Source organism: Micromesistius poutassou (assembly GCF_964030765.1).
Source record: "Micromesistius poutassou genome assembly, chromosome: 13".
NCBI lineage: Eukaryota > Metazoa > Chordata > Actinopteri > Gadiformes > Gadidae > Micromesistius > Micromesistius poutassou.
The window spans coordinates 6930672-6946072 of NC_140283.1; the positions used below are offsets into that span (position 1 = coordinate 6930672).

The window sequence follows — 15401 nt, forward strand, 5'->3', positions numbered from 1 at the left end:
GTGTGGCAGAGAAGTCCCCTTACAACCATCCAGAATTTGTATTCAATTCCTGAACTTTTTTTAAAAGGTGGCCAGGGATTCAGGGGCCGAAACCAGGCCAGCACAGAACCAAAAAAAACATACAATTACGTTCTGCACTTAGATCTCGAGCAGGTGGAAGGAAGAATGAGACCATTATCAAATTCTAGAGGCCAATGTTCAATTTGAGTATTTCATTTCATGATAGGAAGTGTTATTGGAAGTGGTATTGGATGGCCACTAGTCTGCAGACTTCAAGATTATTGAAGTTCAAGAAAGGAGTCTGAAGAATATTTCTGATCTAGACGCGTTGGGGAGAAATTACAAAAACTGAAATACTCTTATAGTTGGCAATAGGAAGAGTTTGCAATATGTTAAGGTTGCCTGAGGAGAAGTTACAAATTATTAGCTGACAGGGTCTTTTGTCACGGTTTATTTTTAATTAAACATGAGACATATTTCCATAAAAGAAAAATGCACCATTAAGAGGTCCAGTTAGCTTCTGTTCACTTGATGATTGTAAAATGGCCATCTGTCCTGGGGTGCCCAGATTTTTGCAATGAACTTCAAATAAACAATATGTACAATGAAACAAAAATAACCATAACATGATTTTCTAGGGCAAAATGCTTTTTTGGACAATTTTATTATCAACATATTTCCATTAACATTGGACTTAACATTTGCAAAATAATAACTCAAGAAATAAAGAAATAATCAAGAAGTAAATAATAAAGAAGTAAGAAATAAAACGACAATTGCAGCCAAATGTCAATCATTCATCTGTGTCACTGGACCTCCTTCTTTAGGGGAACTGAAAAAGGTAATGTGTGACAATAGTCCCAATGTGTTTGACGGGTAAAAAAAAAACGGGTCTTCTGGCACTACTTGAACTGATTGTCAATAAGTGTGCCTTTGTTCTTTGCTGTCTTTGCCTCCAGTTCAGCCAGCTCTTGAAGTCGTTTCTTGCTCATTCCCTTTCTCTCCAACTGCTTCTCAATCACTTTGGCATTTTGGGCATAAGAGTCTGCAACCTCTCTTGCCTCAATCTCCTCTTCTTCCTCATCGATGGTGGACACCGTGACTGAGCTGAACTTGCCCATGTCTTTAGTCCGCTTCGTCATCATGACCCGGACTTTTTTAGGCGCCTCAACTGGCTTTTGGCTGTAGACACTCGTGTTCCCGTATCCCGATCCGAACTTTACAACCGCTTCGTCGACAATGAACGTGACAGGAGTGCTCTTCATCTGATGCTGGTAGAAAAGTACAAGCCCACATTTACCACACTTTTTGCGAAACTGTCGCTCGATGCCATCTGGTCGCTTTATATACACATTTTCGTCGTCCTCCACGTTGCAAAACTTGTGGGCATGTTTTGCTGCATCAATTACTCTCGCTTTATCCTTGGGCCGCATGGGGAGTTTTTCCAATTGACAATCCAGTACCAAAACCATTTGACCACACAGACAGTAGTAGACGTGAAGTGGTTTTTCCCCATCATCGTATTCTTCCCTGTCTCTGGTATCCGAACACACAACGCTTCTCGAAACAACTTTAGGCATGTTTCCTTTTAAAGTCCAAACGTAATAATAAAAATGAACTTTATTTCGATGTTGAACGCAATAGAGTTCGATTCGTCAACACGGAAGAGCCCAGAAGAGTGCTTCCGGTGGGTGTCTTTGATTCTCCGAGTAGAAACGTCAAGCGCGTTTGAGTTCTGCTTGGGGAAATCGTTTCTGCATAGGCCTACATGTCTTTGGTTTTTTGGTTGTGTTCTACGTTGTTAGGTTTAAATGATGGGGCTTTGAATCCCATTTGTAGTCTCTGTAATACGAGGTTAAGACATAACTGAATAGATACCTATTACCTATATTACCTATTCATCTTATTTTAAGCAATCTATTTTAGATCACCTAGAAACAAAATTTCTAAAAAAATCACAGGTAGAGTAAGAGCCGCTGTTTATTTTCACATTGAGACGTTCAACGAATATACACACCTTCTTCGATAAAGTAGTTTCTGGATTATAGGCCTATTGTCTGCCCGAGTGTCACTTTTAGTGTCCTTATAAAACCAAACCGGGTGCAAAACACACGGTCCTCGTGCTGTTCATTCTGCACACGGATATGTCGAAAGGAGATTTACATTTCTAAAGTTGGGGCGGGTGCACTGTCTTTAAACCATAAAAAATGTATTAACGCAATGCAAATTTTGAATGTCAATTTATATTTGTTATTTTGCTTTTTTTTTTATACCTTGATTCTGATTTCCTGTATTAGGCATATATAGCCTACACGTAGGATTTGAACTCTTAAGACTTATGTGAAATATTCTAATTAAAAATAAATAAAGAGGTTCGGTTCGGCCACACGTTAGAGTCGCGAGAAGTAATTGATGTGCATCCCCGAATAGAAACGTCGAACGCAAACTTTGGAAAAATCTAGTTTAACTTTTCATGGCAATGTTTTTATTCCGTCATTTCCATTTCGTTCTGCAAGCATAATGGGTATTTTAAGTGTTTATAGGCCTATATTAAAATTGTATGTAGTGCCAACATGCAATTATAGGCCCAACGATTCATCTTCCAGCCGATTATAAATGCAATCTGATTCAATGGCCCCACATTATATAAATAGAGTCTAGCAGAATGATTCAAATATTTGTAAATACAGACCAGAAAACTAAACCCATTTATAGAAATTCCTGTTATGGTTTAATGGAGTAAATTGTAAATAGCTGTAGAGAAGTAGTGCAGCTTCAAATCCCCCAAAAAAGATGCAAAGGGAACAATGCCAGAGCAGAAGAATTGTTCTATATTGCTTGAAATCCCCAGTACACACATGTAGCCTTTAGATAGGCCTATATCTAAATGCCCGTTTACATGTTCAGTTGGCCTGACCATGTAAACGAGCAGGGCAGTCAAATTGGAAGTCAACGGAACACCCATTTCAGCCAAAGATCAAAAAGGTGAACAGGTAGAGTATATGCATTTATTTTCACATAGTACAGTTATTAATAAATAACCGATGAAATCACTTCGGTCCCTTTCCACAAGCCCCCATTAAGAAGCTTGTCAGACCGCTCCGGTCCTCACTGGCAACAATTTGTGTCGCAGGTCTTGTCTTTGCACACGCACCCGGAGGCGCACTTGTTGCAGCCTGGTGGACAGCACTCGCAACAACCTGCCAGGGTAGGAAAACACAATCACATATTTAGAGCAGGCCACAGGGGCATGAGTGGTGAGATTCCACAGTTAGCAATGCTCAACGTGAAAATATATTAATTACAAATAAATATAATTCTCCGACACCTTTTGACTCAAAGGGCATTCATCTTACTTTTCTTGCATGTTGTGCAGGAGCAGTTTGCGCAGGTGCATGATGTGCCGCAGTTGCAGGTTCCAGCTACAAACAAAAGACTTAAAATACACTCTAAAACACTCAAATATACTCCATGTTGCATAACGGCCACTAACGTCGTCACATTACAAACAGTTAAGTCATCTGTAGGCCTATAACTCACTCTTGGTGCAGTCGCAAGGGTCCATTTTTGAGATCTTGGTCAGTCCTTCACAGCGTAGCGCGAATGTCTTCTTGTCTCGTTAGATTTAATTGTGTGATGACAATTTGTTGAGAGTCACTTTTAAAGGGTCCGGTTAGAAACAAACCGGGTGCAAAACACACCAGGTGACTGTCGTGCTGATTATTTTTCTGCAGCTAGACACTTCTCGATTATTCGACACTCATAAAGTTGGGCCGAGTGCTACTTCCTTTAAACCAAAAATACTGGATGAATAACTTTTCGGGTCTTCCTTTTTAGCGCTGCCAAATTGTATAGCAATTTGAGTGGACAACCCCCTCTCTTAATTGGTCATGTAGGCTACAATTTATTTAAGTGTTCTCTAAGTGTTCCATCCTTATGGAAAACGAATTGTCCGAAATGAATGTAGCGTATGAGTAAATTCATCCCTGATAATCCCTGATCTTTCTGTTCGAGCATTTTTCACTCGTGAATGTTTCTCAGCAATTATGTAATAGTTATGTTTTTTATCGTGCGAGGCATAGGCTATGTAAACACGCTGTAAGGTTAAGCTTACACAAGGCCAAAACAAGCCTATATGTCGTTATGGACCATCCCAGTGAGCACCAACCCAAATATCTACGTTGGGGGAAAATACGCCCAAGCCCTGATTTACTCCGCTCGAAAATAAGTACTACAATTTCGGTAATTTATGTCTTTTAAACGGAAGAAATGCTTACTGGTTCCAAAACGAATGCGTTTGAACAAACTCAAATATTAACTTCCAAAACTTGGTGAAATATGGTAAAGCCATGTATACCCATGTCCCTCATTTTATTAACCGCTGAAGATGATTGTGCAAGATAAATGCATTTAACGTTAACCAAGTCTTTGTAACATTACGCAGCACTTCTATTTTGACGCGAGCCGCTGCTGAACCGCGTCAATTTCCACAGAGAAGATCGAGCCGGGCAGGAAGTGAAATAATAAAAGCCATAGAGCATCCGGTAAATTTTCAAAATAAAACACAATACTCCGCTCATGTGCCTATACAACTTCACATCAACATTATGTCATGACCGGTGGCACCAGGTCAGCAGTCAATCAATCAAAGGGTCTCAGAGGGTCGGCAACATGGACGACGAGAGACTTATTATCTAAGTGGAGCAACATAAAATCATTTACGAAATCAATCATCCTTTTTATAAAGACAATGTGAGAAAGGATTTCCTTTATCCACACAGTTAAAACGTTCAGGATTATCGCGTGATCTCGTGATCTCGCATGAATACGGCTGGCTCGCAAGGCAGCGCGCGCTGCCGTTACGCGCCCGGTGGGGAATGACGCAGGGGCAGGGCACAGGACGCAGCCGTTCCGCGGCGCTTACGTCCCCGGTGGGATGAAGGCGTTAGAGAACACTTAAATAAATTGTAGCCTACATGACCAATTAAGAGAGGGGGTTGTCCACTCAAATTGCTATACAACTTGGCAGCGCTAAAAAGGAATACCCGAAAAGTTATTCATCCAGTATTTTTGGTTTAAAGGAAGTAACACTCGGCCCAACTTTATGAGTGTCGAATAATCGAGAAGTGTCTAGCTGCAGAAATATAATCAGCACGACAGTCACCTGGTGTGTTTTGCACCCGGTTTGTTTCTAACCGGACCCTTTAAAAGTGACACTCAACAAATTGTCATCACACAATTAAATCTAACGAGACAAGAAGACATTCGCGCTACGCTGTGAAGGACTGACCAAGATCTCAAAAATGGACCCTTGCGACTGCACCAAGAGTGAGTTATAGGCCTACAGATGACCTAACTGTTTGTAATGTGACGACGTTAGTGGCCGTTATGCAACATGGAGTATATTTGAGTGTTTTAGAGTGTATTTTAAGTCTTTTGTTTGTAGCTGGAACCTGCAACTGCGGCACATCATGCACCTGCGCAAACTGCTCCTGCACAACATGCAAGAAAAGTAAGATGAATGCCCTTTGAGTCAAAAGGTGTCGGAGAATTGTATTTATTTGTAATTAATATATTTTCACGTTGAGCATTGCTAACTGTGAAATCTCACCACTCATGCCCCTGTGGCCTGCTCTAAATATGTGATTGTGTTTTCCTACCCTGGCAGGTTGTTGCGAGTGCTGTCCACCAGGCTGCAACAAGTGCGCCTCCGGGTGCGTGTGCAAAGACAAGACCTGCGACACAAATTGTTGCCAGTGAGGACTGGAGCTGTCAAACTCTACTTACGTGGCCTTGGAAAAAGGGACCAATGATGACTATTTGTTGAAATTGTGTATTTGTTTGTACGTAAATAATAAAATGCGTTTACTCTACATGCTTGCTTTAAGTAATTTGGGTCACCTATGTCCTCCCTACACTCTTGGACGAACTAGCAAGGCCATCGAAAAGGTTGAGCCAGCTCAGTGCACATGTTTTCGTTGAAGACTTTTAAAATGCCATCAATTTATCGCTTTTTGTGGCCATTTATTAAACGTTTCCATTTAGACAATTGAAACTTAATTTGGCGTAGGCTATTCTTAATTGATGTCTAACCACATAAGCTTTATACCTTCTATTTGGGTTTGCAATCCCTGCAAGCTGAGTTTTTCAACCAGTGAGCCTTTTTCCCCATCCTTATGGAAAACGAATTGTCCGAAATGAATGTAGCGTATGAGTAAATTCATCCCTGATAAGTCTTTCTGTTCGAGCATTTTTCACTCGTGAATGTTTCTCAGCAATTATGTAATTTTTTTTATCGTGCGAGGCATATGTAAACATGCTGTAAGGTTAAGCTTACACAAGGCCAAAACAAGCCTATATGTCGTTATGGACCATCCCAGTGAGCACCAACCCAAATATCTACGTTGGGGGAAAATATGCCCAAGCCCTGATTTACTCCGCTCGAAAATAAGTACAATTTCGACGGTCATTTGTCTTTTAAACGGAAGAAATGCTTACTGGTTCCAAAACGAATGCGTTTGAACAAACTCAAATATTAACTTCCAAAACTTGGTGAAATATGGTAAAGCCATGTATACCCATGTCCCTCATTTTAACCGCTGAAGATGATTGTGCAAGATAAATGCATTTAACGTTAACCAAGTCTTTGTAACATCTTTTACACGGAAAAAGGCTCACTGGTTGAAAAACTCAGCTTGCAGGGATTGCAAACCCAAATAGAAGGTATAAAGCTTATGTGGTTAGACATCAATTAAGAATAGCCTACGCCAAATTAAGTTTCAATTGTCTAAATGGAAACGTTTAATAAATGGCCACAAAAAGCGATAAATTGATGGCATTTTAAAAGTCTTCAACGAAAACATGTGCACTGAGCTGGCTCAACCTTTTCGATGGCCTTGCTAGTTCGTCCAAGAGTGTAGGGAGGACATAGGTGACCCAAATTACTTAAAGCAAGCATGTAGAGTAAACGCATTTTATTATTTACGTACAAACAAATACACAATTTCAACAAATAGTCATCATTGGTCCCTTTTTCCAAGGCCACGTAAGTAGAGTTTGACCGCTCCAGTCCTCACTGGCAACAATTTGTGTCGCAGGTCTTGTCTTTGCACACGCACCCGGAGGCGCACTTGTTGCAGCCTGGTGGACAGCACTCGCAACAACCTGCCAGGGTAGGAAAACACAATCACATATTTAGAGCAGGCCACAGGGGCATGAGTGGTGAGATTTCACAGTTAGCAATGCTCAACGTGAAAATATATTAATTACAAATAAATATAATTCTCCGACACCTTTTGACTCAAAGGGCATTCATCTTACTTTTCTTGCATGTTGTGCAGGAGCAGTTTGCGCAGGTGCATGATGTGCCGCAGTTGCAGGTTCCAGCTACAAACAAAAGACTTAAAATACACTCTAAAACACTCAAATATACTCCATGTTGCATAACGGCCACTAACGTCGTCACATTACAAACAGTTAAGTCATCTGTAGGCCTATAACTCACTCTTGGTGCAGTCGCAAGGGTCCATTTTTGAGATCTTGGTCAGTCCTTCACAGCGTAGCGCGAATGTCTTCTTGTCTCGTTAGATTTAATTGTGTGATGACAATTTGTTGAGTGTCACTTTTAAAGGGTCCGGTTAGAAACAAACCGGGTGCAAAACACACCAGGTGACTGTCGTGCTGATTATTTTTCTGCAGCTAGACACTTCTCGATTATTCGACACTCATAAAGTTGGGCCGAGTGCTACTTCCTTTAAACCAAAAATACTGGATGAATAACTTTTCGGGTCTTCCTTTTTAGCGCTGCCAAGTTGTATAGCAATTTGAGTGGACAACCCCCTCTCTTAATTGGTCATGTAGGCTACAATTTATTTAAGTGTTCTCTAAGTGTTCCATCCTTATGGAAAACGAATTGTCCGAAATGAATGTAGCGTATGAGTAAATTCATCCCTGATAAGTCTAAACTGTTCGAGCATTTTTCACTCGTGAATGTTTCTCAGCAATTATGTAATAGGCCTAATTGTTTTTTATCGTGCAAGGCATATGTAAACATGCTGTAAGGTTAAGCTTACACAAGGCCAAAACAAGCCTATATGTCGTTATGGACCATCCCAGTGAGCACCAACCCAAATATCTACGTTGGGGGAAAATACGCCCAAGCCCTGATTTACCCCGCTCGAAAATAAGTACAATTTCGACGGTCATTTATGTCTTTTAAACGGAAGAAATGCTTACTGGTTCCAAAACGAATGTGTTTGAACAAACTCAAATCTTAACTTCCAAAACTTGGTGAAATATGGTAAAGCCATGTACCCATGTCCCTTATTTTATTAACCGCTGAAAATGATTGTGCAAGATAAATGCATTTAACCAATAGTCTTTGTAACATCTTTTACACGGAAAAAGGCTCACTGGTTGAAAAACTCCGCTTGCAGGGATTGCAAACCCAAATAGAAGGTATAAAGCTTATGTGGTTAGACATCAATTAAGAATAGCCTACGCCAAATTAAGTTTCAATTGTCTAAATGGAAACGTTTAATAAATGGCCACAAAAAACGGTAAATTGATGGCATTTTAAAAGTCTTCAACGAAAACATGTGCACTGAGCTGGTTCAACCTTTTCGATGGCCTTGCTAGTTCGTCCAAGAGTGTAGGGAGGACATAGGTGACCCAAATTACTTAAAGCAAGCATGTAGAGTAAACGCATTTTATTATTTACGTACAAACAAATACACACAATTTCAACAAATAGTCATCATTGGTCCCTTTTTCCAAGGCCACGTAAGTAGAGTTTGACAGCTCCAGTCCTCACTGGCAACAATTTGTGTCGCAGGTCTTGTCTTTGCACACGCACCCGGAGGCGCACTTGGTGCAGCCTGAGGGACAGCACTCACAGCAACCTGCCGGAAAAAGAAAGACCATCAGTTAAATACATCGGGATAGCGGACCACAAGGTTATGCAATTTACTGGCCTCAAGACCAGTCTATAATAAACATTATCTCAACATCACTTATATTTAACGAAAGGGCTGAAGGCATGGTTGAAGACACCAACATGATTAACATATTGAATTACATATTCTGCGCCCAAGGGCATTCATCTTACTTTTCTTGCATTTTGTGCAGGAGCAGTTTGCGCAGGTGCATGACGTGCCGCATGTGCAGGTTCCAGCTACAGAAACACAATAGATCGTTATAAAATAGCCTGCTCTGCTTTGAGTAAGGGCAATTGCGGCGATCACATAACACATTACATACAAAACAATCAGTGTAACTCACTCTTGGCGCAGTCGCAAGGATCCATTTTTTCAGGTAGTTGTCAGTCCGTTTCTGTGTTGAGCGAGTATGTTCTTGTCTCGTCGGATTGTAGCTGCATGTGGCTGGTGTGTCAGATTTATAGTGTCCCGATAGAAACAAACCCGGGTGCAAAACACACGGCCCTCGTGGCACGAGGCTCGTGCTGTTGATTTTGCGCACGGATTTTTCGAAATAAAAGTGCATTCCTCAAGTTGGGAGGTGTGCTATTGGGAAATTACGTAATTCTAACCGAATATTCACCAAGAAAATATTAGGAGGAAAAACCATAACCTTAATACACCTGAATATGTTCAGGTGCATTCTGTGCTCTGATGATGTGATGTCTATATCATTTCGGAAAATAATATTGTGTTCGATTGGATTATTCAACAGATCTAAGGTCCTGCGACCTGCGTCTATCTAAAGAGGAATTGTAAACATGCACGGAAATCTGAGAGATCCGGGCAGGCTCTATATAACGATGCTATATAACGGTAATATCGGTCATCCCATAATACATTTTGGAACACCGGACTTGTCCTTGTTCAGTCGTGTGTTAAAAATGGGCATTCATATTTGTGTTGCCCGTGACTCAAATTTTAATAAGTGCACACGGCACACAACATCTAGGATGCAGTAAACAACTTTTTGTTCAATGCTGCATTGTCATTCTTCCGGAACGAGCGTGTGACCGGACCGCTGCGCCACACGCCCCCTCGACTCTGCACTCAGCCCCGGCGCGGAGGAGAGAAAAGTCTGACGTCATTGTTTTGCACTCGTAGTTTTTTATTTCTTTTTCTCGTATTGTTAAAACTTCTTATTTGATTCTCGGAAATTGTATTGTTAAAAGATTTCCGAGAATATATCTATCTATCTATCTATCTATCTATATATCTATCTATTATTTTCTATTTACGAAATGGTAAGATATTAAAACTTTAAGGAGAAGACTTTAAGTAACGTTATCACAAAAAAGTAAGGTTAAGTAAACCAAATAGCCTACTATATCAAGTTGACCAACATACAGCAATTATAGTTAGCAGAAATATAGGGCCTACTTATTTAAATAAATCTGTAATTATTGACATAAGGCCTTTGTTAGTTAATGAATGATAGTTTCCTGTAACCCAGGAAAAGATGAGCGCTATTGATAGCAGGGTTGCAAAAAAAATACCCGGTAGATCTCGCTCCGGACGAGCGCTAAATTGTAGCGGTCGTCACCCCCCCGTCTGCCCGTAATCCCGTACTTCCCCCCTGTCAACAATCCCACCCGCGGATCCTGTTATAACGTCAGCATTATAAGATTCTACAGAGTCTCACTCCGGCCAAAAACCAAAAGTTGGCAACCCTGTGATAGTCCGCACCTTATTATGTGGGACAATTTCTGCTGATGCGGTTGCCGTTGATGAATATTTCTTTATAAATTAGGGCATATTTTCTGGTAGAACAATAAATGTTTTTTTTTTATTGCAATATAAATGTATTAGCAAATTGATTAGCATTTATTTTGGTATCGTTTACACCGATACATTTTTGTCATATATTCTTAGTTTTGCTGGAAACGTGCTTTCACCTGACTTTAATGAACTATTTTCAGTGTGAAAATGATATTCTAATTTTATTCTTCAAAGTATCAGTTGCTGTGTGCTTGTTCAATAAAGTTGGTAAGAAATTAAATGGCGGCCATCTTTGTATGCCGTACTATCCAGCACAACAACACACCCATCACCACGCATGCACACTGTGACTGCAGTTCAATTCTACATGCCCGTTTTCACCACACAATTTCCACGTGTTGGTAGTTACTTAATATTAGTTAAGATTAGTTAAGTTAACTGAGTCGTTTATATACGCGGATTCTCGGTTTTGGTTTTGGGCACGGAAATGGCAACAAACAGTAAACGATTCAAGGTTAGAAAATCGACCCATTTGTGAAATGTGTGATAAGCTACAGCCACTGTTACACAGCTACAGTCAGTTGTGAAATAAATCATAGTTGCTACGATTCATGCTATTTGTTTTCCTTTACTAAGTGCATGTGGATTTCAGATGGTACCATCTGCCTGGTATTTGAATGTTTTTGTTTGTTTTATATATGGGCTTTTTGAATTACAATGCAAACTTGATATTCCAAAAGATTGAGGCTTGCTATTGTGCCTTTCTTCCTTTATGTTTATATGAACATGACTGGAGAAAGGAACATAGTGCTGATATTTTGTCGGGGTCAATGGAACGGTAACTTGAACTACATCCCCGTCTGTGCACATCACAGCTAGATGATGGATCTAGCTATCTAGGATCAGATGATGGCTCCTCTTTGCAAAACTTCCTACAGTGGTGCGACCGAGTGGGCCTTAAACTCAACCACAACAAGGTAGATATATTATTCTGACGTGCAGTGTTATTCCTTTACCTGCCAGGTCAACCTAGATTGACCCAAATTACATTGACAGAAAAATAAAACAATTTCTGAATATAGCTGTGACCTTACATAATAATAATGTAACTTCGAATGAACCCTTCTCCCATTAGGTGTATGTGAGTAGAAAGGGAACACTAGCAGACTACGGCATGCTGGCGAAGGAGGACATAGAGGAAGGGGAAGTTCTGTTTATAATTCCCAGGTCGGTTCTGCTACATCAGGGAACATCCAAGGTCTCTGCAGTACTCGAACAAGGTGATGCTCTACGCTTGTGAAGCACTGTCACACACAAAATGTTTTAAAATACTAGCATGATGGGCTGTTCAGCTCATATCAGCTTATGTATTATCTGGTGTTTTGGATTTTTGTACACAATTTCTACAGAAGGGAAAGCAAATTAATATTCAGATCTAATCAGGCCTCTACATTAACAACCCAACACATGTGATGGAAAAATCGACATGTTTGTTTTTATAACTTAGGCCTTGTTCTTCCTTTCGTGTATTGTCTTGCCATCCTGCCTTCCCCCAGAGTCATTCATTGACTCATTGATTCATTGACCTTTGTGCTTGATTCAGCCACCTCACAAGTGAGTGATGTCGTCAAAATGTTATCCCATGTGCTCTGGTCAGCTGTCCCACCTTCCTCCTTAGAATCAATGCCCTTGTGCTGTGGTCAGCGGTGCCACCTTCCCTTCTCTATGGGTCGCCGGCCTACCTTCCTTAGAGTCAACCAATAGTGTTAACCTTCGTACTTGGGTAAACTGGTCACAAAGGAAAGGACATCCAGGCACTCTTCTCCTTGATAAAAACACAGGCACCTCTGTGTCTGAAACGGTATAAATAACCCTGTCAAACTGTATTCTGGACTCACTCTGCTAGAGGAGTCTAATGTATGCATGCATTAAACCTAGGATAATTGCTTTCCAATGTATTGTGTGCTTTTTTGCAGTGGGAAATCTCATCTGGCCTAGATGCAATATCTGTTACAGGAAATTGCCATGACACACACCAACACATCACACACGCTCACTGACACATCTCCATCTTTCTCCAGGCAAGGAGCTGCTGGAGAGCTCGTCGGGATGGGTGCCACTACTTATGGCCCTGCTGTATGAGTATACCAGCCCAGAGTCGCCCTGGGCTCCCTACCTGTCACTCTGGACCGACTTCAGCCGCCTGGACCAGCCATTGTTCTGGTCAGAAACAAAACTAATATCTACGTTTAGTAGCATTGATTATTGGTCAGTAGTACTATAGAGTAATATAAGCTCAGTGTTTATTTTCTTTAGCCATTTAAGTCTGGATGTTCATGCAAGAGTTGTCAGGGTGTTCAACTGCTGTTGGGGGGATCGCTGGGGGTCCGTGAAGGTCCAAAGAGGAGCGAGAAACCCTCCTCAGGGGCACGGGCGTCCCGGAGGCTGTGGAGCGGGACCTGGCCAACATCCAGAGGGAGTACAGCACTGTGGTCCTCCCCTTCATCACCAAACACACCGACCTGTGGAACCCCAGCATACACACACTGCAGCTATACACACGCCTGGTAGCCTTCATCATGGCCTACAGGTGATGAGGCTCATGCACTCACTCACACACTGAATAGTTATTATATAATTTATATTATTAGTAAGTGTATTCTTTTGCTGGGTAGTTTCCAAGAGCCACTGGAGGAAGAAGAAGAAAAAGAAGAGTCGGATGACGAAGAGGAAGAGGAGGAAAAGGCCTCCAACCTACCAATGATGGTCCCCATGGCCGACATGCTCAACCACGTGTCCAATCACAATGCCCATCTCGAGTACACGCCGGTGAGGAGACGCCCACTGCACCTTAGATCTACGTGTGATGTTTGCAGGCTTGGCTACACTTGGCGTTTCTATGCAACTTTTCTGATCTGATTTCACTGCAGTTGCGTCTACATACCTGACCTACAAACCTGACCCTACATTTCTTGACCTGCCTGATACATTTGGGGTGACCGTGGCTCAGGTGGTAGAGCGGGTTGACCAATGATCGGAGGGTCGGCGGTTCGATCCCCGCCCTTGCCACTTGTGTCATGGTCGTTGTGTCATTGAGCAAGACACTTCACCCACCTTGCCTCGTGTGAATGTGTCTGACTGCTGTATGTTTGAGGTGGTGGTCGGAGGGGCCGTAGGCGCTGAATGGCAGCCACGCTTCCGTCAGTCTGCCCCAGAGCAGCTGTGGCTACTATCGTAGTTTACCACCACCGGTATGACTGTGTGTGAATGGTAAGCGTCTTTGGGTCATTGAAAAGCGCTATACAAAATAAATGAATTTCCATTCATTTCAACCCATTCTAAATCAGTTTTTTTTGCCCTTTCTTTAAGGAGTTTTTGAAGATGGTTTGTGTGCATCCCATTCGCAAAGGTCAGGAGGTTTTTAACACCTACGGCCAGATGGCCAACTGGCAGCTTCTACACATGTACGGCTTCACTGAGCCTTACCCTAGCAACTGCAATGAAACTGCAGACATCCCTATGGCCAACCTCTACAAAGTTTCAGCGCAAGGTGACCAAATATATTGTTAATCTGACGTTTACCCATCATTCTACATCCGTTAATCAATCATTTATCTGTGATTGTAATTGAATCACAAGTCAAGCAAATAGTGACTGAACTGTTCTAAAGTCTAAAGCCTCACCCAGCAGGCTATAGAACAGTTCACTATCTGCTTACCTTCATGTGTAAATAAGGCCAGCAGCCTTAGAATAGTGTACAGTGGAGGGTTGGGGTTTTTCAGAGATGCTTAGAGATGGATGGAAAAATTAACAGGTAGCGGCCTATTTTCACTCTTCAGGTGTTCAGTCTGACCTCGACAGACAGCTGGTAGAGGAGAAGAGAGCATGGATTCTGAAGATGGGAGAGAAGGCGGCTTTCATCTTTGGCAAGCAGGGCTGTCTCACAGACATGGAGCTCCACACTACACTTAAGGTAAAAACATTGGGTGATTTTTCTCAAAGCGATTGTGATTTTTGACTGTTGAATTATGAGGACAAACATATACTTGGACCCTGATGAACTGGTTTGACTCGGCAGGTTCTTTGCATGTCAAGGGAGGAGTTCCAAGACTTTCAAGAAAACGAGGGATGGGAGGAGGACGAAGAGGCGGACGAAGAGAAGGTGTCATTGGCTTTCTCCAACGAGGGGCTCCCTGGCCTTCAGGCTCCATGGAAGTGGTTGATCCACGCCGCAGCCCGTTTGACTTTGGACAGCTATGGATCAGCTGAGGGATCTTGCTTGGACAGGGACCGTATGCTAATTGAGGACAAGGTGCAGCTTCAAGGACTCAACTCCAGGCAGCTGAGGGCACTTCAGGTGCGCCATGGCCAGAAGAGCATTTTGGACAGAGTGCTGGCGCTGACCAAGTCATGATGCACAGTGCATCACACAATTGATTGCCATGCAACATTAATGCAATAGTACTGTCAAGGTACTCCTGTGTGAGGGCACTGTGATTCTGTATTTTTGTTTGTGTTTTATTAAATGATTCAAAGTATAAACTTGTGACTAAAGTCGATATGAATCGAATAGTATCAGCACCATTGGGATTTGTAATAACAGAAAGATTCACTTTTTTTAATGCTTTATTTCCTGTATGTATGCATACTGCAGTTAAGTAGCAAGAACTAAAGGCAACTATAAAGAACTACAAAAACACACAGACC

At 41.7% G+C, this 15401-nt stretch overlaps 6 protein-coding genes across 9 annotated transcripts; 2 read left to right on the forward strand and 4 right to left on the reverse strand.

Moving 5' to 3' along the window:
- Positions 1-460: 460 nt before the first annotated feature.
- steep1 (STING1 ER exit protein 1) lies at positions 461-1674 on the reverse strand. The gene has a single exon (XM_084477145.1). It carries the CDS (start codon positions 1578-1580, stop codon positions 903-905), a length of 678 nt encoding a protein of 225 aa, XP_084333271.1. The 5' UTR covers positions 1581-1674; the 3' UTR covers positions 461-902.
- A 1338-nt stretch (positions 1675-3012) lies between these two features.
- Positions 3013-3641, reverse strand: mt2 (metallothionein 2). The gene is made up of 3 exons (XM_084477148.1): positions 3541-3641; positions 3357-3422; positions 3013-3200 (listed from the first exon to the last, which is right to left on the reverse strand). Exons 1-3 carry the CDS (start codon positions 3563-3565, stop codon positions 3109-3111), a joined length of 183 nt encoding a protein of 60 aa, XP_084333274.1. The 5' UTR covers positions 3566-3641; the 3' UTR covers positions 3013-3108.
- A 1261-nt stretch (positions 3642-4902) lies between these two features.
- LOC311356968 (metallothionein-like) lies at positions 4903-5867 on the forward strand. Its single transcript, XM_084476834.1, has 3 exons — positions 4903-5328; positions 5447-5512; positions 5669-5867. Exons 1-3 carry the CDS (start codon positions 5304-5306, stop codon positions 5758-5760), a joined length of 183 nt encoding a protein of 60 aa, XP_084332960.1. The 5' UTR covers positions 4903-5303; the 3' UTR covers positions 5761-5867.
- A 1098-nt stretch (positions 5868-6965) lies between these two features.
- Positions 6966-7605, reverse strand: LOC311356879 (metallothionein-like). Its single transcript, XM_084476733.1, has 3 exons — positions 7505-7605; positions 7321-7386; positions 6966-7164 (listed from the first exon to the last, which is right to left on the reverse strand). Exons 1-3 carry the CDS (start codon positions 7527-7529, stop codon positions 7073-7075), a joined length of 183 nt encoding a protein of 60 aa, XP_084332859.1. The 5' UTR covers positions 7530-7605; the 3' UTR covers positions 6966-7072.
- A 1088-nt stretch (positions 7606-8693) lies between these two features.
- Positions 8694-9406, reverse strand: LOC311357627 (metallothionein). Its single transcript, XM_084477627.1, has 3 exons — positions 9280-9406; positions 9107-9172; positions 8694-8900 (listed from the first exon to the last, which is right to left on the reverse strand). Exons 1-3 carry the CDS (start codon positions 9302-9304, stop codon positions 8809-8811), a joined length of 183 nt encoding a protein of 60 aa, XP_084333753.1. The 5' UTR covers positions 9305-9406; the 3' UTR covers positions 8694-8808.
- A 1638-nt stretch (positions 9407-11044) lies between these two features.
- On the forward strand, positions 11045-15224 carry setd6 (SET domain containing 6, protein lysine methyltransferase). 4 transcript variants are annotated; one of them, XM_084477947.1, is made up of 9 exons: positions 11045-11208; positions 11570-11671; positions 11830-11974; positions 12776-12917; positions 13090-13284; positions 13346-13523; positions 14064-14244; positions 14534-14667; positions 14773-15224. In XM_084477947.1, the coding sequence occupies exons 1-9, from the start codon at positions 11182-11184 to the stop codon at positions 15106-15108; spliced, it is 1440 nt and encodes a 479-aa protein (XP_084334073.1). In that variant the 5' UTR covers positions 11045-11181; the 3' UTR covers positions 15109-15224. The 4 variants fall into 4 exon arrangements, with proteins under 4 accessions (XP_084334073.1, XP_084334075.1, XP_084334072.1 ...); XM_084477949.1 differs by having other exon boundaries at positions 13370-13523; XM_084477946.1 differs by lacking the exon at positions 11045-11208 and adding an exon at positions 11251-11363.
- Positions 15225-15401: the final 177 nt, after the last annotated feature.

What these genes read in the sequence shown, in the direction of transcription:
- steep1 (XM_084477145.1), bottom strand. Translation starts at nt 1,580, where the DNA reads ATGCCTAAAGTTGTTTCGAGAAGCGTTGTGTGTTCGGATACCAGAGAC.
- mt2 (XM_084477148.1), bottom strand. Translation starts at nt 3,565, where the DNA reads ATGGACCCTTGCGACTGCACCAAGA. An exon ending in CCCTTGCGACTGCACCAAGA is followed by an intron (nt 3,423 to 3,540) that starts GTGAGTTATAGG and finishes TTTTGTTTGTAG; the next exon opens with CTGGAACCTGCAACTGCGGC. An exon ending in CTGCACAACATGCAAGAAAA is followed by an intron (nt 3,201 to 3,356) that starts GTAAGATGAATG and finishes CTACCCTGGCAG; the next exon opens with GTTGTTGCGAGTGCTGTCCA.
- LOC311356968 (XM_084476834.1), top strand. Translation starts at nt 5,304, where the DNA reads ATGGACCCTTGCGACTGCACCAAGA. An exon ending in CCCTTGCGACTGCACCAAGA is followed by an intron (nt 5,329 to 5,446) that starts GTGAGTTATAGG and finishes TTTTGTTTGTAG; the next exon opens with CTGGAACCTGCAACTGCGGC. An exon ending in CTGCACAACATGCAAGAAAA is followed by an intron (nt 5,513 to 5,668) that starts GTAAGATGAATG and finishes CTACCCTGGCAG; the next exon opens with GTTGTTGCGAGTGCTGTCCA.
- LOC311356879 (XM_084476733.1), bottom strand. Translation starts at nt 7,529, where the DNA reads ATGGACCCTTGCGACTGCACCAAGA. An exon ending in CCCTTGCGACTGCACCAAGA is followed by an intron (nt 7,387 to 7,504) that starts GTGAGTTATAGG and finishes TTTTGTTTGTAG; the next exon opens with CTGGAACCTGCAACTGCGGC. An exon ending in CTGCACAACATGCAAGAAAA is followed by an intron (nt 7,165 to 7,320) that starts GTAAGATGAATG and finishes CTACCCTGGCAG; the next exon opens with GTTGTTGCGAGTGCTGTCCA.
- LOC311357627 (XM_084477627.1), bottom strand. Translation starts at nt 9,304, where the DNA reads ATGGATCCTTGCGACTGCGCCAAGA. An exon ending in TCCTTGCGACTGCGCCAAGA is followed by an intron (nt 9,173 to 9,279) that starts GTGAGTTACACT and finishes GTGTTTCTGTAG; the next exon opens with CTGGAACCTGCACATGCGGC. An exon ending in CTGCACAAAATGCAAGAAAA is followed by an intron (nt 8,901 to 9,106) that starts GTAAGATGAATG and finishes TTTTTCCGGCAG; the next exon opens with GTTGCTGTGAGTGCTGTCCC.
- setd6 (XM_084477946.1), top strand. Translation starts at nt 11,334, where the DNA reads ATGTGGATTTCAGATGGTACCATCTGCCTG. An exon ending in CTCTGCAGTACTCGAACAAG is followed by an intron (nt 11,975 to 12,775) that starts GTGATGCTCTAC and finishes ATCTTTCTCCAG; the next exon opens with GCAAGGAGCTGCTGGAGAGC. An exon ending in CTGGACCAGCCATTGTTCTG is followed by an intron (nt 12,918 to 13,089) that starts GTCAGAAACAAA and finishes GGGTCCGTGAAG; the next exon opens with GTCCAAAGAGGAGCGAGAAA.